Source organism: Aplidium turbinatum, chromosome 6, assembly GCF_918807975.1.
Source record: "Aplidium turbinatum chromosome 6, kaAplTurb1.1, whole genome shotgun sequence".
In the NCBI taxonomy this organism is placed as follows: domain Eukaryota; kingdom Metazoa; phylum Chordata; class Ascidiacea; order Aplousobranchia; family Polyclinidae; genus Aplidium; species Aplidium turbinatum.
The window spans coordinates 21,916,546-21,943,608 of NC_137477.1; the positions used below are offsets into that span (position 1 = coordinate 21,916,546).

General features: G+C 38.5%; 1 protein-coding gene across 2 annotated transcripts; it reads left to right on the top strand.

Moving 5' to 3' along the window:
• Positions 1–4,047: 4,047 nt before the first annotated feature.
• Positions 4,048–11,538, top strand: LOC145771958 (elongator complex protein 4-like). 2 transcript variants are annotated; one of them, XM_082583731.1, is made up of 5 exons: positions 4,048–4,369; positions 7,373–7,608; positions 9,132–9,467; positions 9,588–9,931; positions 10,191–11,538. In XM_082583731.1, exons 2-5 carry the CDS (start codon positions 7,403–7,405, stop codon positions 10,415–10,417), a joined length of 1,113 nt encoding a protein of 370 aa, XP_082439857.1. In that variant the 5' UTR covers positions 4,048–4,369; positions 7,373–7,402; the 3' UTR covers positions 10,418–11,538. The 2 variants fall into 2 exon arrangements, with proteins under 2 accessions (XP_082439857.1, XP_082439858.1); XM_082583732.1 differs by having other exon boundaries at positions 7,533–7,608.
• Positions 11,539–27,063: the final 15,525 nt, after the last annotated feature.

Genomic DNA, 27,063 nt, shown 5'->3' on the forward strand with positions numbered 1-27,063 from the left:
TGTTTTTTATGCAAAAATTGTATTATTTTCTTAAATATCGAAAATAAATTCTCCATCTTTGAACCGTTCTGCTGGAAGTCCCTCTTAAATGCCGACCTGTTGATGCACATCTCTGGAAAGGTAATTCAATACTAAATCCGATGCATATAAAATTTAAGTGGCACGTGTTGCGGATTATAGTTCTATTTGAAGATGTTTGGAGAGTGTTTTTTATGCAAAAATCGTATTATTTTCTTGAATATCGCAAAAGTATCCTCCATCTTTGAACCGTTCTGCTGGAAGTTCCTCCCAAATGCCGACCTATTGATGCACATTCCTGGAAAGGTAATTCAATACTGAATCCGATGCATATAAAATTTAAGTGGCACGTATTGCAAATTATAGTTCTATTTGAAGATGTTTGGAGAGTATTTTTTATGCAAATATCGTATTATTTTCTTAAATATCGAAAATAAATTCTCCATCTTTTAACCGTTCTGATGGAAGTTCCTCCTAAATGCCGACTTATTGATGCACATCCCTGGAAAGGTAATTCAATACTGAATCCGATGCATGTAAAATTTAAGTGGCACGTGTTGCGGATTATATAGTTTTATTAAACATTTTTTGAATGTATGTCAGGTCGCATTTTATGCCTCGCACCTCGCACTGAGCCGGTCTCCTGCAATTTTTATTTTTTTGAGTCTTTTATGACATACAACCAAGTTTTGAATGCGAGACTCTCAAAGTAAAAACTTCGGGAAACTTGTCACTTTTTGAATTTCTTTTGTGTTAAATCGCCCTTGCTACTGTAGCAAGTGTTGTAGGTCTATTTTATTATCGACGAAATAAAAGTTTTCTTTTTTTGCTTTCTTTTCTAGGTTTGGTGGCTGTGCATTTTTAAGATTATGTTTTTCAAACAGTTTTATTGATGCATATTTTAAATCTTTTGGTTTTGTCATCTTCTCCTTTTGTTGGTGTAAAATTCGTGTGATTACTTTATCGTTCTCTACATGTTCGCGCCAGCAAAGAAAAATAAATTGAATTGAATCACGGATAACTTTTTAGGCGGAAAGCGGAAAAATTGTTCTGCCAGAATGACGGTGGTGCTACGTTTGCGAGGTTTGCTAGGTTTGCTACATTTAAAGACGGCCCTCCAAGGGGCCAAGAATCAAGAATGGCAAGAAGTTGCGCATGCCTAGCTATCAATCAATCATTTTATTTTTCGTCATTAACGCGTCCGGGACGAAAAAGATACTAACTACAAAAATCGATATAAACCTACCAGCACTTTAACGAACGGGAAAAGGTGGCAAAACCTTGAAAGGTTTAAAACGTGCCTGAATGAAAAATTATGTAGTAGGCTATATATCAGTAGTTAGCATGGCCACAAAACCCAAAAAACAAATAGCAAAAAATAAAACAAAAACAGAGAGAAGCACACATGCAGTAATGAATGACAGCCTAATGAAAAGTGTTGTGGATTGAATTTGCCAGTTCCGAATATTGATGTGGATGAGCAGTCATAATAATAATAATAGGATGGAGAAAGAAAACCGGACATAAAAGAAACCCATCCTCAGGCAAAAGCCCGTTTCAATGTGGCCCAGGAGAGCAGGTGTTGAGCTCTATCGTACAAAGTGGGCAAAATAAAATAGGCAGTGGCTATTTGACCGGCGCCGGTCTTTGAATTTGAAACACTATTTGACCGTCATTACGTCATTGTCCAGTCACTTTTTATCTTTCAAAGCAAAAGATGAGAAGCGCGCATATAAGTTCTGAATCCAACCATTTTATTCAACTCGTTACGTGGCGCGTGTGGTACGTCGCCGCTTTCTATTCTAGAGGGACTGAGTTCGATACTACCCAGAAGCGTTCTTTTTTTTTAATTAAATTTTGACCCAAAGTGCATTTTTGTAGTCAATTTTAATTTGAGTTGCATTACATTTACATATCATTACGATTTGTTTTAAAAGAAGCATTGTATATAACTAACTTGTTGAGAGCAAAAATGTATTGCTTCGTTCGGCAAACACGGTCACATCAATCAATCATTTTATTTTTCGTCATTAACGCGTCAGGGACGAAAAAGATACTAACTACAAAAATCGATATAGACCTACCAGCACGTTAATGAACGGGAAAAGGTGGCAAAACCTTGAAAAGTTTAAAACGTGCCTGAATTGAAAAATTATGTAGACTATATACCGTATCAGTAGTTAGCACGGCCACAATCGAAAAATTACCCAGAGAAATTCTCAAATTCCAGCAAATTAAAAAAATTCTAACTTTATTACTCACATTTGAAAAGACATAAAAAATAATTAAAAACTGACTACAAAAATGCACTTCGTGTCAAAATTTAGTTATAAAAATAAATAAAAAAAAAAGAACGCTTCCGGGTAGTATCGAACTCAGTCCCTCTAGAGTAGGAGGCGGCGACGTATCGCACGCGCCACGTAACGAGCTGAATGAGGCGATTGGATTTAGAACTTATATCCGCTTCTCGTCTTTTGCTTTGAAAGAGAAAAAGAAAAAAGTGACTGTATAGTGACGTCATGACCGGTCAAATAGTGTTTCAGATTCAAAGACCGGCGCCGGTCAAATAGCCACTGCCAATAAAATATGAAATGGAAAGCGTTATAAATAAAAATGTAGTATGTGGAATCAGTCATTTCCCTAAACTGGTAATTTACAAATTTTTTTTACTCATATAAATTTTTAATTGCTTTTTTTGTTTTTTAATCTTTAAAATTGGGTGCTAGTATAGAATCGGCCGCCTTGGTCAGTGACGTCATGACAAAAAGTGACGTCATGTAAAAACTGCAACTACTTTTGGGAAGGGTGCAAAAACACGGAATATAAGTTAACGTTAGTGCTAGAAACGATAGAAGTTAAAGCGGAATGGATATCGATTTTTCAATATTTGTGTGATCGGAGAATAGTGCCTCCACCAAATGTACTATAGCTTTCTCATTTCTGCTTAGATTTTAACAATTTTACTATCGTGGGAAAGAACGATGCTTCATCTACCCGAATAAATTGATTGCTAGTCCAACGTATATATACATTGTATTTATGGAGCACTAACTTAAACTGTACTATTTTGTACCAATTCTCAGCAATTCAATTTTTGCAATAAAAATACCAAACCAACACACATTAAAAGAGTATGTCTTGCTTTATTTACCTAAAAACTTTCACGTTTATACGTTATCTATCATACAAAACGAGCAATCGTTGTTCAAACGTAACCGCTTGACAAAGCTTTTTTCCAATGCATTCTTAAAGGCGATTCGATCATTGTTCATTATAAGCCGACCCCCGTTTACTGTAATCGGTGAATAATACTTCTATTCCGTGTTTTTGCACCCTTCCCAAAAGTAGTTGCGGTTTTTTTACATGACGTCACTGACCAAGGCAGCCGATTCTATACTAGCACCAAAAGTTTAAAGCTGTTAAAAACAACAACTTGTATTTTGGAAATTTTTTTTAGTTCTGGGCAAAGATCAAAACCGTAACCTTATTCTTAACTCTAGCCCTTACCTTAACCCTTCCTAACTTTAATCCTAACTCTGGCAACACATGATGGTAACCATGGCAACAAGTGGGTAAAAATAGCGACTTTGTAAAACTGTTCTTCCTGTTTTTGTATCAAGCACTTTATAACATTCTCGTTTTGTCTCTTTTGACTATTTCTAGACATCTGCTGTGTTTGGTGTAGCGGACGTCAAATACCGTAGTCTGTGTGATGTCAAATATTGTTTTTCATTGTGATGGTCAGAAATAAAAACAAACTGAACTTAAACAGTTGTGTGGTGAAAAGCATATGCAAGTTTGTTCGGAAAATGTGGTCATACGGTCTCCCACGTTGACCAAAGAAAATTTATGTAGAGAAATATTCAAAATTCAGCAAAATTTAAAAAACTCCAACATCTAATTTTAACCCTACTTACAGTCATTCAGTCTTCGAAATTAGCCTCGGCAATCGGCAATTGCCGAGGCAGATACATGAATGGCACATTAGCCTCGGCAATAAAAATGCCGAGGCCATACGAGCGCTTGTAAGGACCACAAGATTACAAAAATAACCCTAATTTTCTTAGACCACACTAGACTAGGAGGTTAATTCAATCTTACTATTGCTTGATGTTTTTATTTGGGTTACTTTCTACTTTGCCGCCGCTTAGACACGTGCCCAGCTGGGAGAATTGAATTTTTTATAGAAATATCACCCTATTTGCATTGATTCAACGCCAGTAGACGTCAAATTATTGTAAGCATTTACTCCTTATCGCACTTTGCCTTCCGTTATCTTGTCCAGCTGTCTCAGAAACGATCGTGCCGCTTTCACAACGAACCACACAACATCAACAGACGTCGAATACATGTAAGTAATAGGTTAACGTGTTAACCTTTAGAGTGAGCTTTGTTAAAATTGCGGTTTGTGATAGATGTCTGGTTGCGTAACAACAACAGGTGCAATTTTATACGCTGACAATGCTCAGGTGAGCTATAAAAAAAGTTTGCAACCTTATAAATACTGGCTTAATTGTTACGCAAAAGTTATTCTTTCATTGAATGCTTGTTCTTTACCAGTGTCATTGCCAATATAAATCATGGTAAAGGAAGATACAGTTAAACAGTGGAATTTACCTGCTATAGGTTATGAAACAGAGGGTACAGAAGGAAAAGTTAGTGTAGTATTTTGCAAAGTTTGTGAAGAATTTTATGACGGAAACAAATCGGAATTAGAAAAGCTACGGGGCCCAGTTAAAAAAGTAGTACAAAATAGGATAAATGGTACTTCGGCAGTAAAAAAAAGTAATGCTTCCGATCATGTGACATCGCGCGTTAATGAACGGGCAGTTTTGCGTCTTCAAGCGTCTTAAGAAATGACTGAATTTATCTCTAGACTGGAAAGGCTGGACCCTAGGGCCTCAAGGTGTAGGGGCCTCAAAATTTAAGATGTAGCCCACTACGTATATGATATCTAAAAATGTGTATAACTGCGGCCCACACCATCACTGATGCCGCCCTTGTCTCCAAGTACTCGGGATTCCCCGTCACCATCTCTTGACCAAACACAATCATTCTGACTGTTAAAATGATGCTGGACATCAAATTTCTTAACGCTGAACAGTGAACACAAGGTTTGACAGCGTGCCTCCTCCTTCAATGCGTGAGAGTAGAATTCTGGCTCTGGAGAGATGTTTCTCAACATTGGTCCATGTTCGCTTCCTTTGCCTGTTTTGAATTGGATCTCTTGTAACGTTGATTAATTATTGATGACCCTGTATAGTGTATATGGTAGGTAATGGTCTTTCTTGCAAATATAACTATTGCAGCTTTGACGTTCTCAACATATGTTTCTTTGATTTTTGTGCTGAAAACGTCACACTATTTAAATACGGTCATATGCAAGTTACTGTTGTCACGACACGTAATGTCCTCAGTCCTCACATAATTTTGCGTCATTGATTTGTGATTTTTCCTAGGCAGTTAAGCATCATGTGATTTTGCCTCTCTGCCTTGCCGTTTTCATTCTTGTGCATTTTTTGTCCGTTTTTTCAATTTATTATTAAAAACATCAGTCAGTTGGTTACTTGAAAATATGAGTAGGCTAACATGAGTATGGCCGAAAATTTTTGTAATTTTTATTTTATTTTCATGTTATTATGTTAAATGCCGCATGATCACTGGCGTAGAGTACGGGGGTGCAGGGGTGCGGCGCACCCCCTGCTCTCATCGGTATTTTAATTCTTTTTTTTCATTTTCATTTTATTACGGTATTCAAAATATAGCTGTTTCAAATTCACACTAATTTGGTTCGTTTCCTACGCAGCATGCTACAACAACGCCTGAGGTTTAAGGTCCATTAATAACTATACAGTTTTGTCATTCGAAGCACGCAATAATATCGTTAAACGCAAGTCAAACGCAACAATAGCTGTTGCATCAAGAATTGCTGACTTGTTCATTTCCCCGCCGTATGAAGCTCACGCTTATTGAATGACTTCGATTCGCTATGACGTAACAATGCAGACGCATGTTTAATGTAAATGTAACCTGGTGTAGCAGTCTTGTGGTTAACCACGTGCTCGAGCGTTGTTATTGCGTTGTAAGCAGTTGAAACTACACCCGGTACACGTCCAGGTACAAAGCCGCAGTATCACAATTGGAAAGTGCAAAACTTTGATTGAAAACACAATTGCCATCTTAACAGCCAAATCCAACATTTCAATTGCCCATCAGTTCTTCGAATTAGTCAAACAAGAATCAGTATCATATCTCTGAAATTGCAACTACCTACTGTCCCACGCGGCCGTTCAGCGTCCCAAACTGATGATGAAGTTTACTTTCCACAAATATATGTGGAAACTTTCATGGCTGCCATTCACGATTTAGGCGAAAGGTTCGATAAAGAAAACCTGTCCCATGTCGCACAACTGGAAAATATGATAGACGGCTCCCCAAGTTTGACGGAAGAACAAATTTCCTGCAAATTTCCCGATATTGATACGTCACAATATTTGAGAGAGGTTGGGAATCTCAGAGCTTTTTTGAAATCAAAAAATGTATCAGAAGCAACTCCTCAACAAATGTGTAGTTTATTTCATGAAAACGACACCTTACCAATCATGTTTCCGAATGTGGCAATCCTCATACGATTGTACTTGACTTTGCCATGCACGTCTTGCGAGGCCGGACGTTCGTTCAGCACACCCAGACGGATCAAGACATATTTGAGGTCAACAATGACCCGAAACAGGCTAAGCCCCGTGTATGTGCTTAATGTACACAAAGAAAAAGTCGATCGTCTCGACAGAGAAAACCTGATGGCAGAATTTATTGCTAAAACATCAGTTCGAAAAAATACGTTTTGTGGTTGAATTGTTGTATGATTGTTAGTTTGTTTCGCTGTTTTCATTTTTTTCGTGGGTTGTCATTTGATGTTTATGCGACACGGTTGATATTTTGATGTAACTGCACCCTGGGTTTTTTTTTCGGTCATTTATCAGTCCTTGACCGATTTTTTAGCAAAATGTCCGAAAAAATGTAGTCAATTCGATCAAAATGTCCGAAAAAACAACGTTTCTCTGCGAAGCTGAATGCTGTAGCTAGTCAGGTAGTGCAAATTTTGGTTTGTATCAGCTACTTAAAAGGAAATAGTTTCATCAAAAAAATGACCGAAATTTTTCAATCATTTCGGACAAATGACCGAAAAGTCTCTGCGAAAAAAAACCTGACTGCACCCCCGGTAATTTCTAAAACTCTACGCCTATGCGCATGATTGTTAGGTTTTATTTGTCTATGGTTAAAAAATCACCTCTCCACCAATAAAGTGTAAATATACATTTTGAATGTTACATAGGTGGCAGTTTATATTCAGGGATGTTTAGTGAATGCATATAACTTAATTATGAAACAAACAACTTTCACCAAGAAACCTGCCAAACGAGGAGGTTTCAATGTCCCTGGAACACATCCATCCATCCACAATGGCCTTCTACTGATTTCAACTGGCATTCCAACTTTAGATGATGTTTTAGGTGGAGGACTACCTGTTGGGAGTGTGATGTTGATAGAGGAAGATGCACACAACAGATTTGCCAACCTGTTACTCAAGTAAAGTAATTTTAATCAAATGTCTATTTGCTAGAAATTATTCTTCATTTGCGTTGGCATTCACTCAGCCATGACCTATCTAAATGTCCAGTGACTATAAGACAAGTTTAGGTCTAAGAAATGTTTTGACTTTTCTATTATGATAACTACTTTGAATGAAAGGAATTACGTTTTTATATATTAATATTTTTAATCAACTATAGTTATTAGTCTCTAAACCCTTGACAGCCTGTTTCACCTAAAAGGAGGATCATCAGAAAGTCCTTATTCAAATAGAATACATTCCTATTTATTGTATTCTATTTGAATAAGGACCTTCTGATGATTCTCCTTTTAGGTGAAACCAGGTTGGCCTGTTTGGGGCCAACTTTCAGAAATCTGGCTCTTTTTGAAGCTGTTTGGCCCCCAAATGTTTGGTTGGCCCGTTGACTCTTTGTTGGCTGTTTATGAGCAGGCTGGGAACTATTTCCTAGATTTTAATGGAAGCTTCAGCAATATGGAAGTCAAAACGTGTTTTTTGGCAACTCTTGCCTTTCTGATTTTTCACCCTGTTTTCTTTCACACCCGGCTCGACATCAGATCAGCATGACCTTTTTTTAGTTAGTTGAAGGCTTGCCAGGTTGGCCTTTTTGGGGCCAATTTCAGAAATTTGGCCTTTTGAAAGCCAGTTAGCTTTCCAATTTTAGGTTGGCTCTTTGGCCCTTTTTGAAAACCAGTTGGTTTCTTAAGTTTTAGTTTAGCCCTTTAGCTTTTTTTGGGCCTTGTTTGGCCGTTTTCCAAATGTGAGGGATTGTAGAATGTCTTTTTGCAAGTGATTCTTTTTGCCTTGTCTTCTGGTGAAGGTTGTAACACAATAACACTAGTTAGGCTATTGTGGCAGTGTAATAATACAGGTATACTATTTTATTTCAATTGTGTTTGTTGGACTTGATCCAGAAAGACTAGGATGCCAAAGAAGTAGAAAGCAGGATATGAGAGCGGTACCGTACCGGTAGGAAATACAATAGTACAGTAATTGGGGAAAAACTTACCACAGACATTGTGTATGCTGTGAACTCGAATGGGAGGATGATAGTGAATTGAATGTGGAAATGTTTGGCTGATTGATTCCTATTTCAAACAATAATGTTTGTCGATTTTCCTTATTTTTGTGTACGGTACACAGTAACTATTTGCGTAACTAAGGTATTACTTTAATTATTTTGTTTAGGGGAAATATTTAGCTATATTGCTAAGCCTAAGAATGTGTTGCTAATTCAGTGAAATTGCTTCTTAGTACTTGAAAATTGAGTTGGCCCTATTTTTGGCCCCTTGTTTTAAAATTTGGCTCTTTTTTGGCCCTTTTTGAACGTGCAGTTGGCTCCTTGCCAAATTTACATCTGGTAACCCTGGGTGAAACAGGCTGTCAAGGGTTTTTAGAGACTAATAACTGTATTTGATTTAATTTGCTCTGCTTGGCTTTTTGCTTGGCATTGAGCATTTGTTGTAGTATTAAGTATTTATTGTTTTATTATTATTTTTAGGTATTTTTTGGCAGAGGGCATTATGTGTCAACAGGGATTGTATATGGCATCTGTAAGTGAAAATCCTGTGCGAACTTTAGAGCGTCTACCTAAGCCAATTTCCTCCTCTCCTCAAGTCGACAACACTTCAAATAGTAGTGCGGACAACATGAAAATAGCTTTTATGTATAAAGATCTGCCAAAAGATTTTCCTTCACTGTCAAGTGTATCAAAGTATGGTCATTATTACGATATAACTTCTACAATGGATATAAAACTGCTGGAAAGTTGTAAGGTGAAAAGCTTGAACTTGAGTGACTGTTGCCTTGTAGATGAGACACGGGAAGATGTTTTCAGGTAAGCAAAGTTTTGTTTAGAGCCATTTTTATGTCATCACTTTTTACTATTGGTATCCATGCTAATGATGAGTATAAACTGAATAAGATGAAATGTAGCAGTCATGCATTTTTATTGCAGACGCATTGTAAAGGATTTGAAAGAGCACATTAACGACAATAAGTGCTATCAACCTCTTTCAACTGGTGGCAACGATGTAAACCTAAAAGTATTACGAGTGGGATTGCCAAACCTTGCTTCTCCATTGTGGTGCGAAAACTGTGACGACAGCATGAAATATATCACAAGATTTTTGCATTGTTTGAGGGCATTAGCGAGAAAGTCTTTGCTCATTTGCATGGTTACCATCCCGACGTATCTTTACACTCAAACTCAAGTGGCAACACTTCGCCAGTTTGTAGATTGCTCCGTGGAATTAAAAGCATTTGTAGGTGAAAAGAATCCGGCGTTCAAGCAATATCACGGTTGGTTGGAAATAGAGAAGCATTTTTCTGGATATATTTAGAGGCTCATTTAAGTCTTTGCTTTCTTACCGTCAGAGCATTTTTTAATTATGTTACAGTATATCTCTTTGTAACAAAACTCGTTAAACTCGTTAAAGTTACTTTGTTTTGTCTGTCTATAGTTTTAGAAGATAGAGAAAAAAGTGTTCTTTTGTTAGGATTTTAAAAAAAAATGTCCGTTTTGCCCTGCCTTCCGCTACCCTTTTTATATATTTTGCAGGTCTATTCAATATTCACAAGCTTCCATGCCTCAATTCTTTGACTTCGTTTGTTCCAGAATCTTTTGACTTGGCTTTTGAATTAAAGAGAACGAAATTTATAATAGAATGTTTACATCTACCTCCTGATGTATCGGAGACGGCCAGTCGGCAGGGAATGGACGAAAGCAAATTGAAAACTTCTTCTCTGTGCGGAGGAACTTCATTACGGAAAGATTTAGATTTTTAAAACGCCTACAACTAGAGAATAACGCCTACAACTAGAGACCTCAAGGCAATCAGGTGTTCTGATTGCCTTGAGGTTATCGAGTTAACGTAATTCGAAGCTAAGCTTTCGGTGAAGGACATTTGAGGTAATATGAAAGCAGTGGCGTAACCAGAGGGTGGGATGATTTAATCCGTATAACCAGGAACGTAGTCATGGGGGAAATTGGCATTGTCCTCTGAAATATTTTTGTTTATGCAATCGACCAACAAACGTGTAAGCTATTGAAAAGTTTGTTAAAAGAAATGTATTTTTTTAATCAAATTTATGCGACATTTAGTCAAGCAACACTTTTCGCTGCTAACAGTAGAGGTAGCCGACGTAGTGATTCGCAATTTGTTGTTTGACATTTTGCTTACCAGTAGCCAAATGCAATGTCAAATGTTTGTTTCTACGTACGACGCGCACCTCAGATCTAATATAAACATTGGATAAGTAGGCTACTGTGTTGTATTTTGTACGAAAGATATTTAGGCTACTGACATACTGCAGCCTACCATTAAGGCCTAGTCCAATCTATTTATTCTTATTGCTATTTCGGTTTTATGTAAATTAAATAAACTTTTCATTCTCTCTTACAGCATTATTTGACAGCATTATTCATTGATTTAGGTTGAAATTGCCGTTAGAATGCGCAATGTTTTCAGAAATTTCTGGGGCAGCCCCCCCCAAACTCCCTCGTGGCTACTGACTTGTTCCTATGGTAGTTTCTCTTGTGTATGACAACTAATGGCTTGTCTAGTCTTTATTGGTTGATTGCGATGAATACAGAACAAGAAAAATCAACAGTACAATTTACTTCATACTTCTTCATAATACAACTGCACGAGTTAACATGATGCGGATATGACGTACACTTGCCGCTGGAGGCAGCATCGATTATATCTGTTGCATCCCTCTTCTTCTTAAGCATCATGCGTGAAATAAATCAGTTGAGATGCACATTGACCAATCATGTCAAATAGATAATAAATGTACGGATGCATCTGAACGGTGGTGAAGTCGCAAGTCCTAAAGCAATAATAATCGACACATGCTCAATGCAATGTAACACACATTGACTACTCGGCATTTCAGCATATTGACTTGAAATAAAATACAATTTATTGACGATATTTTATGGGAGGAATTATGGGTCTCCCAAATCTTGATGTACGAATGTAAGCATTAGCATCAGACATTGTTTCTGCAGGTGAAGCATCTATGTTGCTAGTGCTTTGCGGTGGATGAACATTGTGGTTACTTGTATATTGAGTAGGCATTGCGTCCGCTAGGTAGTCATAATCATATTCGAAACCCGGGGAAGCATTGCGTGTTTTATACAAGTGACGGCGATTACATCTGACATGAGCAGTTTTGATGACATATGAACGAGGGTCATGTTTCTTGTTAGCTACAATGGCTTTGTTCCATTGCTTGTTTTTACTTCGATAATTCACAACATCTCCCTTTTTTAACGAGGATAAAAGCTTGGTGCCGCGATCATAATACGTTTTTGACGACTTTGTCTGTCACACAAGTCCCTGTAGGCATTAACAACTTGTTGCATAAGCAGATTCGTCACAACAGGCAACTTGCTTCTTAATCATCTACTCATAAGCATTTGAGCAGGAGAACAATGTAATCCAGACACAGGTGAATTGCGATACTCAAGCAAAGCAATGTACGGATCCTTTTGATCATCATAAGCTTTTTTATTGTAACTGGAAGATTTTGTATAAGTGAATGAATCACATGTTCCAATTCATTGTTTAATGAATTATCTGACTCAACTTCAAGATATGCACGAGACAAAGTGTCAGCCATATACATGAGCTTTCCTGGAACATATTTAATCTTCAGATCATATGGTTGAAGTTGAAGCATCAAGCGTTGGAGTCGCGGCGGTGCTTTGCATAGCGGCTTCATTATTGTGGTCGGACTCCACAGAGATAGCTTCTTTACCTTATGCATATTGGTGGAATTTCTTTGTTGCGAAGACAATTGAGAGCATTTCTTTCTCAATCTGGGCATAGTTTACTTCTGCCGATGTCATTGATCGAGAGGCGTAAGCAATTGGTTTGCCTTCTTGCATCAGACAAGCTCCAAGACCACATTGCGAAGCATCTGAGTTAAATTTAAGTGCTCCCTCACTCTCGTGGCCAAATGCCGCGTAGACATACCGATGTATGTACAATTCGCGTCATGCGAACAAGTGAACTTGTACACGACATTTGAACTCAAGTAGGAGGGAGTCCTAGATTTAAGCAAGCTTAAGCACTTAGATTTAACTAATTTGAACAAGCAAAGTGCCATTAAAGATCACATATTCGATTGCCAAACATGTTCAAATAACAAACCATCCTTGGAATCGTTTAGAATTATGCGTAAATGTTCCACCGAATTCGACACTAAAATCCACGAGGCTTTGCTAATAAAATCATACAATCCTCGCCTCAATGCACAGTTGTTTGCCTCAGGCGCTTCTTATTTACTCAACGTCTTTTCTTGATGCGTCATATGATGCGTCTTTGCCTTGCGCATTTAAAACGCCATGTGATGTGCCTTTTTCCTACGCTCTGCCGTTTCATTTTGCATTTCGTTTTTCAATTCAGTGTTTAGATCAGTTATTCATTGTAGATATGATAACAGTTATTTTTTGTCACTTGATAAGGGCTAACGTGTGTATGGCCGAAAACGTTTGTAGCTTATAGTTTATGTTCAATTTTTATGGATTATGTTAAATGTCGTGTGGTTGCTTGGTTGTATATGTCTGTGGTTGAAGAAAGTGACCTCTTTACCAAAATTGTATTTCTTTCTCAATCTGGGCATAGTTTACTTCTGCCGATGTCATTGATCGAGAGGCATAAGCAATTGGTTTGCCTTCGCCTTCGTGCATCAGACAGGCTCCAAGACCACATTGCGAAGCATCTGACTGTATGGTTACAGGTTTCTTTACATCAAAAAATGATAGAACGGGCTTTTTGGATAGTAGATCTTTCAGTTTAGACGAAGCATCATCAATTCATCATGCTTCGTTGTCCAATCCCATGGAACTCCTTTCTTCAATAGTTCACGCAGAGGAGCTGTGATTGTTGATTCATTTGGAATGTACTGTGACAAGTACTTTGTCATGCCCAAAAATCTTTGTAGAGACTGAATGTGTGAGAGTTTGGGCATTTCGACAATGGCTTTGATCTTGTTCACATCGGCCTTGAGACCATTTTCAGTGACAATGTTTCCCATGTATTGTACAGTGGTCACTTTGAATTGAATTTTGTTTTCATTGATCTTCACACCTTTCTCCTAGCTCTTCTTAGCACTTTCAAGAGGGTATCATTATGTTGAACTTCATTGTCTGCTGCAATGATGATGTCATCTGCTATGACATATACACCTTGAAGATCTCCAAAGGTTTCTTCATTTTTTTTCTGCATGGCCTCGCTTGCTGATGAGATACCAAATGGCATTCGCAAGAATCTTTTACGTCCCCATTAGGTGTGAAAAGTTGTCAAGTATAAAAGGATTCATCAGAAAGCTTAACATGCCAATATCCATCCTTTATGTCAATGACAGTGAATAACTTTTTTCTTAATAGCTGAGACTGAACATCACCAGGAGTTGGTATGTTATATCTCTCACGCATTATCACTTCATTTTAGGGCTTAGGATCAAGACAAATGTGCAGTAATTTATTCTTCTTTTCTGCAATGACAAGGTTGCTAACCCAGTCAGTTGGTTTATCAACACTGGCTAAATGCCTTGGGATCCTAGGTTGTTTAAGGTTTCTCTTAACACAGGGCGTATTGCATAGGGAATTTTACGAGGATGTTGAACTACACCTGTAGCATCAGATTTAAGCTTTATGTGATATTCTTTTTCATATGTAGGCTACCAGTGCCAGTAAAAATATCAGCATAATCATTCTTAACATCATGCAATGTGAGAGTTGATTTATTTTCACAGGTATCTACTCGCTTCACAAGATTCAACATAGCACATGCATATTCGCCTAATATGGGCAATGGGCATGCACGGTAGATTTACAATGTAAAATCTTATATCATATGACATATTATCCTCGTTACACATTTGATGACACTTGTCCCTATTGGTTTTACTTTCGTATTTCCAAAACCACATAGCGTAGTGTTACATGCATTTAGCTTTTGCTTCATTTGCTTAAAATAAACGACAAGGAATGACATTGGCTTCAGCACCAGTATCTAATTTAAATACAATTGAAAATTTTTGCAACTTATTGTTCATGATTGTCATTTTCATTCTCAATTTTGTTTGGTATTTTTTACCGCTGTCGTCCTGCGAATTGATTGAGGAAATCTTCAGGAAGCTTTCTTCACCTTCAGTGATCTGTAATGAGGACCTCCTTTCTTCAAGGTTCCTGTGGTGCTGCGACAGGCATTCGCAAAATGGTTGCGTACACCACATTTATTGTATGTCTTTCCATATGCTGGACACTGACGTGGAGCACGTGTAGTGCCACAATACTTGCATGTACTTTTAGATTTTGATTTTACTTTACCAGTCTTATGTATTACACTCACTGATTGTGATGCAGATTCATTCATAACTCTGATCTGCTCTTTACCGTTGGCTTCTGCAGAATGGCATGTGTCCATGACCATGGCAAGTGTCGAATCTTGCATTTGCAACAATCTCTCTCTGATTCTGTTTGTTTTTTCATGTCTTTATCCTGCATTGCGGAAAGCGGACTTGAGCGCTATGCATCGGTGTACGCCTTCCGACGTACACCTGACCCACACTGCAGCCGACGGCAATGTCTGTTTCTGGTTGTCTACTGTCTATCATGAACTCCACAAACAATCTTGTCTCTCAGGTTCCTTTCTTTTTCATTTGCATTGCTGAAGTTACATCCATCTGCCAGTAGTCGTAGCTCATGAACCCATTTGTCAATTGATTCACCTGGCATTTGGTCTCCTCACAACCATTGTTGCATTGGATTTTTTTCGACAGTTCTGCCGTTGTATAATAAGTAGAAAAGCCAAGTTCCCACTTTTTTCCATACTTGTGCTAGATTGCTGCTTGCAAAGTTTATGGGCTGAGGCAGTGGCGTAGCCAGAAAAAATTTTTGGGGGGGGCCAAATATTGATGAATTGAAGAGAACGACAAAATGTTTGATTTAAGACATCACCACCTGATGTGCAGTGGCGCATCCTGGTGGGTTAAGCAAGGGAAGCAATAAAGCTGGTGGGGGTTAGAGCGAGCCGAAGGCACGCGTATTCTAGGGGGGTCCGGGGGCATGCTCCCCCGGAAAATTTTTGCAAAATTACACTTAAATAATGGATTATAACGCTTTCTGGAAACACTTTCAGGGTAAGATTTGTATGAAACTTATTAGCAGATAAACAGCTATTAACTTATTAAAGGTAGCTCTTATCTACACACAAACGGGCAAAAACTGCGGCTAAAATTAGAGAACACAAAAAACTCAGCTACACAAAAACCCTACAGAGTAAGCGATTCTGAAATTGCTTCCACAGATTAGTTAAAAGAAGCGTAAATCGCGTAAACTTGGCGCGATTTACGATTTGCAAAATTTATTGGTGTCTTTTTGTGTGTCTAAAACAAGTCCTGGGGGGTGTTAATAGCCAGATGTCTTGGAAAACAATATAAATTTATACAAATTATATTATATTTTCAACAAAGGGTTCAACTTCGGAATCCAAACTTTGAAAATTTGGGGGGGGCCATGGCCCCGTTCGCCCCCCCCCCCTGGCTACGCCTATGGGCTGAGGTTGCTTAAACTCTGTCATCTAGGCAAGTATTTGGAATCTCAATTCTGACACCATGTGATAGTTTCTCTTGTGTATGACAACTGATGAGTTGTCTGGTCTTTATTGGTTGATTGCGATGAATACAGAACAAGAAAACTATTAGTACAACCAATTCATACTTCTTCATAATACAACTGCACGAGTTAACATGATGCAGATATGACGTACACTTACCGCTGAGGCAGCATCGATTTTATCTGTTACGGTTCCCCCGGGGTTTTGTTTGCGAACTACCCTGCGCATGACCAGTCCACAAAACCATTCCAAAGTTAAGAAGGTTTTAAAAGCTTTCATCGTCAATTGAAATTTAATGTTAATCTCAATTTTAAAGCAATTTATATCACTTTCGTTTATGACGTCACTGAATTGTTGCCTCTCATAGAAAAACCCTTGCCCCTTCGTTGTACCCATGAAAAATTGATCGGATAACGCCACTGTGTGAAAGTCTGAACTTTTGTTGAACATTATTGTACCGTACTGTATGTATCCTGTTTTGCTACCTTCGTGTTCCAGCAAGATATCAAGCTGCCATTCACATTTGGGACTGGTCAAAGATAATCACTTTCCCTCTCTATGACATCAAATCATATCTCCGCATCAAATATACCGTTTGTGGACAATCTATATACTTTTGCCGTATGACATGTCGGACAATTTCCTTTTTTCCGAAAGTTTTGTGCAGCACTTTGACTTGAAATACACACCTACGGTTCAGTGATATCTGTTGTCAGTGATGTGCGGTGAGGTTCCTGGATGGTGAGGCACTAATTTTTTCAAATCACTTTTACAATAAAATTTTTTAACAACAACATAAACGGTATCATACTAATTAAAAAAATTAGCAGCATGCTTTCACATTTATAAAAAATAAAATCCATGCGCCTATCCTTTTGGACTAAAACATCTGTGACTTTGTTGTAGAGACCCTTCTTTAGTCCAAACATTATCACTAGATATTGAAAATAAGAGACAGGGAAAGCAGAAAAGGCGATTATTATCATTCATAAGGCATAGCCACACAGCCATTTCTTTTTTGAGTACCAATCTCATTAAAAGTTGCAAGTTATTTTTTTTTGTTCAGTCGTCTGACGCAAACCTTATAAATTTGGAACAGGTCTTCCTTTAAATCTCTCAGATTTGATACTAAATCTTTCTCCATTTTAGTTAAATTTTATAAGAAACAATCCTTTACACTGCAAGAAGTCACATACCACGTACTATGCGGGCATTCCAGCTTGACGAAAAAGGTTTCATAGCTGTGACGTCACATTTGAGGCGTGCCTCAAATCATAGCTAAATCGTTCATGATGATTTCTGGGCGACTTTGCGAAAGAAAAAGGCACGCATAATGCAATGTATGGAAGTTTTCTGATCTGAAGTGCCTCTCCAAAGAGTGCAAAGCCAAGCTGTGCCTCTCCTCGCGTATTTCAACGATTTTGACCACGTGAACGCTCGATATGAATATCGCCACAGAAACAGAAAAAATTAAAGCACAGTTTGAGTGTAGAAACGTAAAATTTGCGGGAAAGGGGGCACGACTACAGCAATTCACACAAATTAAAGCACTTAAAAACATGCAATATTTACTACTTTTTAACAAATAATATTTATTCTGTGATAACCATTTCTTTGATATAACTTTTGGTTTGCCAGATGTTGGCAGGTGAGGCACTGCCTCCCCTGACTGCACGTCCCTGTCTGTTGTGTCTGCCCAGCCTTACCATTGCTTGACACAGCTCTGCAACACGTCATAGATTTAAGCTTTAACTTACTGTTGTTAACAGAGCGCTGCTACATTTTTGTTGGAACAGCGGCGCTACTTTTTTGCAATGTAGCGGAAAGGCGCTACATTTCTTTTAGTCGCACTCCCGCTCAGGGCGTAGCAACGAAGAACGTGGTCCTCTCCGAACATAAGACCGGGGCGCAACTTTCCAAAAGGTACCATTAAAAATTCCCCTTTGAAGTTTGTTTGGTAATTACAGAAAAAAAAAGAGCAATAGTAGTGGTGGGAATCAAACCCACGTCAATGAAATGACTAGAGCCTATCACCGCCCTAATCCTTTGCGCCAAGTCAGCCGATAGAAACCAATGATTTAATTTAACTATGATTTGCGTTTTTCTTTTGTTTCGCAAAGGGAATTTTTTAATGGTACCTTTTGGAAAGGTGTGTCCGGGGCCCCAGTGGCGGCTGGTGGGTTCTAGAAATGGGGGTGCTGCGTGTTTGCCGAAGGCGAATTCAAAAGAGGGGGAGTCTGCGGGCCTCCCAAAGAAAATTTTGAAAAATCACATTTAATTAGGTAGCCTACATTCTGAGCGTATTTTCAGCTCTAAATTGTAATAAAAGTTTAAGATAAAACTGGCTTATTTAAGAGTTTCGCAAATGTGTAATATTTTGAAGGGGACGATCAACAAACAAATGTGAATAACACGTTCTAGCTATTGTGCTGTCACAGCATCTGAGCACGACAGGGTAATGTTACTCACATTGGTAAAACAATGTTAGTACTAGTGAAATATTAATATTCATTACAGTAGCCTAAAAGGCGGCAGGCCTGACTGGTCAGTTATAAACAACAGCTGCAAAGCTTAAAACCAAACAAGTGGGTTAGTCATGTGAACAACGTTTAAAAGGCCAAATTAAAAAATGCCAAACAAAATTTTTTGGGCAAAAAAACAACAAACGAGGCCAAAAAACTGCCAAATTTTGAAAAAAGCCAAACAGGATTTTTTTCATGCCAAACAACATAAAAAATGCCAACCTGGCAACTCTGAATGTGCTGTTTGAAACGCAGCACAAGAGTTTGCTGTTGGTTTGCATAGGCAACTCAAGAAAACACGCGGCTCGTTGACGTCACGATAGAGTCTTTGTTTTATTGTAACCTTGCGCAAAATATTTCACAGCACGCAGAGTTGCCAAATATAATTTACACAGTCAGCAATTCTGTGAACAGAAAACATAAACTACATTTTGGGCAGAAGAAACGCTAAGATATTTGAGAAACTTTTCTTGAAAATTTTTGTGGGAGTGCTGCAGCACCGCAGCACACACTAGCGAGCCGCCCCTGCGGGGCCCCATACAACGCAAAAGCTAGAATACGGTATTTATTTTACAGAACATGCAGGATTCATATTAGGCTATGTATACACAGTAGAGAGCACAGTTCCGCTTATTAGCGGATTAGCATTTTCGCTAATATTTAGAAATTTTAGCGGACTCGTTAGCAAAAGTAAATTTATTGGAAATCCGCTAATTTTTTTGTCAAAAGCTAACTTTTACGTTAGCTGCGCCCACCACTATGTATACATAGTCTACAGTGACAGTGTTAGTCCTGTAGAATTTGGTCTAAAAATGGGTCAACCTAGAAAAAATTCTTATAAAGACGTATGATATAGGCTACTGTTGGAAAGGCAATTTCATCAGCTTTTCAATGATAGGTTTTGTCATTTTTTTTACTTTGGGGAAAAAAAGTTACGACCAAAAACGTGCCGGGGGGGTAAAAATTGAAATTAGGAAAAAAATATTAACATAAGAATATTTATTTTCTTATCTTTCCTGTAATGGCCAGGGTAAACAAAAGGTTAGAAACTTATGAATTATCAGCAGAAAAGCAGGATATAGATGCAAAGGGTATAAATGAAAATAGAAATAGAATTATATATTTGTTTCAGGGGGTAAGAGTGAGCAAAACGGGGGGAGGGGGTGCACCAGTAAAGCTGTCGTTGTTCATTGTAACTTTATTATGTTATAGTTTATTTACTACGGTTAGTGTGATACATTGCAGATAGATTCAAGTCAAGAAGAAACAGCAATTTGTGTTAAGTGTAGACAAGGCTATCGAACTGGTGATTCACTGTGTCATGTTGGAGCTTATTTCTGCGAGAGTGATAGTAGCCTACCACACACCCTTTGGACACTATAGTTGGTCATGCTTTGAAAATGGATTGTGAAACGCTGGTTGCAACTCTGCAGAAAAGTAGAGAAAATAGCCATATTACATACATCATGCCGTAATTCCTTGAGAAACCATGTGAGATCCAAGAAACGTCCAGCCTCAAGCCATGAACAATCCAGTAGCAAGACAGTATCGACCAGGTCAGATCAACAGTCGTTTGACTTTAAAAAGCAGTGTTTTTACTGTGGACATACAGTAGTTGTATGTTTGATGAACGGCACCCTAATCGAAATAAATTTGAAGAGGTGCGGACAAAATAGTCAGGAATATACTGTATTACGTAACACTTGCTTTATGCCAAAGTAGAGACGATAAACTTGCTAAAACTGTTCAGAAACTACTGCTTAGTGCACACGACCTGGTGGTTGCTGAAGTCAGATACCATGTACCATGCAGAACAAGGTTTGAAAATCCTGCTCAGTATTCAACACCTGGTCGTCCAACATCCACTGAAAAAATGACATTGTTTAATGCTGCATGTAAAAAAAATAAAACGTGATATGGACTTGTACACCGTTGTCAGTATAGGATTAGAATCATGATTTGATTACAGAATGCCACACAAACCGTATTGTTTTTCATAATTACTTTCAGGAGGACCTTCACAATCGCTTTATTGATCTTCTCTGGAGCGCATTCTACATCTTCAAGAAGTCACCCCTCAGTTGGTTAGGATACATGAGTGCAAAAAGAACATCGCAATCTAAGCCAAAGTCTGTTGTTAGCATGTTGCCGGTGATCGACTTACACGCCACAGATTTAACAGCTTAACATTCGTTTCTATCGCTTGTGGCTGAACAGTGCCAAAAACTGAATGTCCGAATGGCATGTGTAACCTTCGACCAACAGCTTCATATAAAAGCATACGACATAGAATCATCAAAGAACATGAGCGTATTTGTTCGATTGGGCGGCTCTCACCAGCTTATGAATTTTCTGGGATCAATTGGTTCTTTTATGGAAGGAAGTGGCTTGAAAAGTGCTCTTGAGACAGCATACGCTCTTGTAATTGTAGGTAGGGCACATGTTTAGTGGGAAAGCAGTTTCCCGCGCTGTTCGAGGTCATCTGTTATGCGCAACAGCTATTCTGTCCCTTATGTTGGAAGAATTTTGGAGTGAGTTGACGCCCGGAGAGCAGAGCGCCTTGGAGAAATTGTATGACTCAGACAGTCCTTCTGATCATAATAGCCTAATGATAACATTGGGCATAAGATGATGGCATTTTTCACCAATAAAAAGGAGCAGCTCACACGAGAATCACGTACATCAGCTCTGTGGTTAAGCTATGTTAATTACGTTTCAGTTGTGCTGGAGTTTATTCAAGCAGAGAGAACAAGCAACTGGTTACTACACATTTCTGCGTCAAAAAGCATGCTAGAGCTATTTGCTGCTACAGGTCACAACAATTATGCAAAAACATGTCGCCTGTATCTTTAAACACTTGCAGAATTGGAAACAAGTCCCAGATGTTTACCAGCAATTTATGTACGGAAATCACACCGTCAGGCATTCCAACAAACAATGGGCAGAATTCTGAACTGATTTGTCTATTGAACAGATTCTCATGAACTCTTTAAAAAGGAAAAGGCGGAGCCATCGGCAAGGGCACCACCGATAATGTATTAAGGGTGTGGAATAAAACCATGCACAGGTGTGGAGAAGTGACAGATGCACTCAGTACAGTCTCATTATTGTCCAATTCTGATGATAAACACAAAAAGGCATTTGCTGGAAGAATCAAACGTGATAATGATGATTTAAAAAAAGTACAAACCTGGTTTTGTTCACATAATCTATTTAAAGTTGGAGTTCAGCTTATGGCTCTAGACTCAGGGTTGATTGATGACAACAACAGTGTGACCTGTGACCGATCTGAGGAGATAGGGGCGTTTATCCAAAAAGAACTTGATGATAAAACCTTTACTAATTGTTCTTTCGAGAGGAAGAAGCAAATAAGTGCTATACAGAGCCTTTATGCCAGTCTAAAAATTGCTCATGATACTATCACCATTGATCCATTAATACTCTTTTTGAGATTGGTTGTTGTCATAGAGAGAAAGCCAGAAAACGAATGCAGACTACCGGTACTTCTACGAGTTATCACCGTACCCAAAGTCACCGTTCAAAGATGGAGTTTTACGAACTGCGCAAAAATCAAAACTAAGTCATACATTTTGCACAAAGTTGAAATGACAAAAGAACCTGACTCCATTAAAATTATTGATGGCGGTGCCTTGTTGTGGTGTTGTGACTGAAAGAAGAATGTGAAGTTCTATGAGTTCTTCAAAAAAGTACATAAGTTTTCTTCAGCACTTGCGCGCCAACGTTATTGTTTTTGATGGTTACAGGGTTGGTTTTGAATCTTTATCCTCGGACTGACAAAGCCTTTGTAGGTTATTCCTGATAGTTTCGCATACTTGTAGAGGCTTTTGACGCAGGGCGGTTACCGAGATTGACAGAGTGAAGTTTCCGATTGTTGAAGTGTTATTGCCGGGAAATTATTCCATCCATTAGGTCCCGCTGAATGGAGAGCAGTCCTCAGAATGCGTTGCTCAAGCGCACACTCCGAGAGTCGAACCAGCACAGCTTGACGAAGCTTCTTCGTTCACGAAGTCACGCGCAAACCAATTAAGCTATCGGGGTGGACTCACATGGTAAACGACCACAGAAGTACGAGAAAATGGTCATGTCTAATCGTTTACCCGTTGATCCGGCTCTCCTTCCACCATCACCACGAGTTGCATACTATCACGGCCTCAGAGTAGGATATATCACCAGCTGAAAGTTTGGAGAACTTTAAGCAACTTAGATTTGAAACCATTGTCATGGGGTTGGCAGAAAAAAGATGACATGTTTTCTGCAGTCATGACGGATGTAGCTGCTGCACCAGAAGATGTCTTCAAAATCTTTCGTTGTAGCTGCAAGGGATCATGTGACAGACGCTGCTCTTGTCGGAAAGCGGGCTTAACAGGGCTTAACATGCACATCGTCATGCAAGGAATAACACGGTGTCAACCAAAGATTCGACCTATCAAAAACGCTCTGGTACGACGTCTCAAACTATTGAACTGAATGATCAAAATTCTTGCCCAACTGAAAGGAACATCTTTTTCTCAAACTATACAAACAAACAAACATTTGTGGTGGCTTTAACGAAACAATTGGAGTTGAATGGTTTCAAAGTTCATTTGTGCCCTAGTGTTGCAGGTACAACAATTGTTCAAATTGCTTTGATTTGGTAAGTAGGACACCTGTAACTGTGTACTCCAACGATACTGATGTCCTTTGCCTACTAGTGCATCATGCTATGTACCGTGAATATTCTGATATCTTCTTGCCAAACATTACAAGAGGGAAAAACTACCAGCAAAGACAGTGCTACAGAGTTAGAGATGTTATTGCGAAGGTAGATGTTCTTGTTTTGGAGTGGCTGTGATACAACTTCAGCAGTTCATCAATTCGGCAAAATGTCTAATTGTCTATTGGAGAAGTTGAAATCAAGCAAGTTTGCGAAATGTTGCCGATGTTTTCTACGAAGACGACATGTCTCCACACCAAGTTGGCAGGGCTTGGATACGGTTCTTCGAACTTTTAAACTCGTCTACATATACTTTACCACAAATCCCTCAACAGAAGTACGAGGAAATGGTCATGTCTAATCGTTCTCACATTGATCCGGCTCTCCTTCCACAATCACCACGAGCTGCATACCACCACGGCCTCAGAGTGTATCACCAGACATGCACAAATATTACAGTCGTGTTTGATGACGAATTGGAACAAGAAAGAGACATTTTATGGATGCGTTTGCATTACCTTGATTGAAATGTGTTTACATTTTATTAGAACTTAAAACTGTAAATGTCGTTTTTACATCTTCACAGCTGATTTAACCCTAGCAAGACCGGGCTTATTGGCACTCCAGGACTGGGGGGACACAGTGTTTTTGTAACAAAATACCCCATGAAAAATCATTTTAACTAAAACCTTCTTCACTACGTCCTAGATAGCTTTTATGTGTTGCTTACATATCCTTGCTTATAAAAGAAAAATCTTTTATTTGGGTGAAATCTATCCTTTTATCTCCGACTCGGTCAACTTTTACCCCCTTAAACGTGTGATAAATACCTCCTAATTAAGTTATGTTTTATATTTTTGCTTTTCGATTGTTAGTTTGCTTTGCGGATAGTAGCCTAATATTCAAATTTATGGTGTTGTATTCTGTTACGAAGGTAACGTATTTTAGCTTATAATTGTAATATAATATTGAGCAAATTAGTGTTTTATCCCCCCCCCCCCGGCACGTTTTTGGTCGTAACTTTTTTTCCCCAAAGTAAAAAAAAATGACAAAACCCATCATTGAAAAGCTGATAAAATTATCTTTCCAATGATATATAATTCGTCTTTATAAGAATTTTTTCTAGGTTGACCAAAAATTCTACAGGACTATGTGTAGAACTGTACATGTATTCCACGATTTCTGCGCAAATTGTTTAATCAATGCGTCATAGTCCAGGGATTTGGCAATCTTGTTTTCGATTGAGATAATTGCAAGAGCAAAAAGCCTGTCATCTGTCATGGTTGAGCACAGGATATTCTTGATCAGTTTCATTCTGCTGAAAGTCCTTTCAGCACTGGCGACAGTAACTGGTGTGGTAAGAAGAATTCTGATGCAAATGCAAAGTTTCGGATGTATCTCCTGAAGGCTGTTCTTGTATATGTAGCCTACTTTAAAAATTTGCTTGCCGTGACAAGTCGTCTCTCTTTCTCGGTGACATAAATAAAACGATTTAATTCCATTATTAGTTCGTTGGCATCAATGTCTCCTTTTTTTTAATTTTCCCCAAACGTTGTAGGGGCCCCCTCCGGTCGCAGGGCGCTTGCTGCGTCTCTGTTGCGGGAGTCCTGCTACCTGCCACTTTCCAATTTAAAGTGAAAACAATGCATGAAAGTCAAAGAAGAAATCATTCGACTATTGCGGGAAACATCAAGCCACGCTGATACCGACAAGAGTGACATCAACACTTTGGAAAAGGCATTTTTAAATAGTTGAGGATTCAAATCTATTTTATAGCCTAATAGTTTAGAATATTTTTGTCAAAGAAAATTATGTAAACGCCAAATAAAGTCAAAGTTACGTTGTACTCAGTGCATTTACGCATTACTTCACACGAAATGCATAGCTGCTCATGATTTCACTACCGTATCAACGAGCAAAGTTCATCCGTATAGTTTATTGATTCAACGTTTAAGGTAGCCTATCCTATGAGATGACTTGTAGTTGTATGTATGATTTTGCTAGTTGATCTGAAATGAAACAATCCGCTCAGTACAAAATGTGACATAGCCGGTCATCTCTCATAGCTTCTAAGCTGAAACTGGAACCCAAGCTGTTACATTTTGTGGCTCCGACTCCATAGTTAACGGCTTCGGCCCCACAGCGGTAGCCACTTAACATATCAATACCCAGTAAAATCCCTATTGCACCTTTACCAAGAGACCAATAATTATAAAGTGTTGAGTTCCATTGTGGTTACATTTATGTTACGTAACTTATAAAAGTGTTGTTGATAAGAATTAATAGTAAGGCTGTCTGACTGGGTGATGAAATTTCTATCTATCTAATTTGGCTATCTGACTCCATGAACTGATTTCCACACAATTGTTATTCGAATTATAATTTCAAGTTATCAGAAGGTGTTCGTATAATGTTGTAGGTCTATAACACAATTTGAATTTAAACAGTACAGAATAATGAAATTACAGGATAGTGAAACATTATCACGAGTTATTACATTTTAATTAAACAATCAATTTAATGTTTTCCTGAGAGCTGAACTGGTCTAACTGAGCTGGTTTGATGTGATAGAGCTAGTCCGATTTAATAGAGCTCGTCCGATTTCCCGTGTGAGCTCTCGTCAAAGGGCGAACAAACCCTTTTATTTTCTGTTCCCTTTTTTCTATTTACTTCGGGAGCAGTTTACACGGAAAACTACAGAAACTTTAGTAAAAGGCAGGAAAACTTATATGTTGAAGTAATGGATCGCTACAGAGGCCCCCCCAAATTTGGGCTAAATTGGAACCAAGCGTACCAAGTTTAGTTCAAATTTAAGGAGTTAAAAACGTTAACACAATTGTAACAGACATAGTATGAAATAGGTATGTTTAGTGTTTATGATAATAATGTGGTGTTGTGTTTGTGATATCGTGTCGCGAAGTGATTCTGCGTGGTTCCACCGCCTTCCGCAAAGGAATGTCTGAGTTTGTGCTGTGTTGAAGAGTCCACCTCGTAGAAACATTAATTGTTTTGTAAGCGCCGTTGAAAACCGTAGCAGGCATTCATTGTTTGTCTGGCTTTTTCTGTTGAAAAGCAGACCATGCCGATTGAGTTGATGCAAATGCAGCAGCAGCCTTGTCTCCTTTTTGTTTACTAGAGATCATCGCAGTTGGAGATCATTGAGGTCGTCGTAGCATTTAATTGTTGGCATTTGGCTTTTTGTATTCCTTGAGAGGCGCTAGAGAGTCGAGTGCAGGTGGCTCTGGAGCATTTTTTCGTTTCAGGCGGCAGTGCGCATAATCACGTCCTTCTGGTGTTCATGAATGAATGTGGTGTAAGATTTCTGAAAAAGGCAAAGCAAATTGATTACAAGTTCAACTTTAAAATATTGAGCGACTTGGTTTATAAGTCGACCTGTACAACATGTAAAGATACGATTTGAAAGGCGAACAAAACTAATTAAAACAAAAGAACATAGGCATCGACAGGTCTAAATACCATTCACAAAATCGTAAATGTGCATAAGTTTGAACAGTCGTTCAGCAACTGCAAACAAAACACAGAAATAAAAAAGGTGCAGTAGGC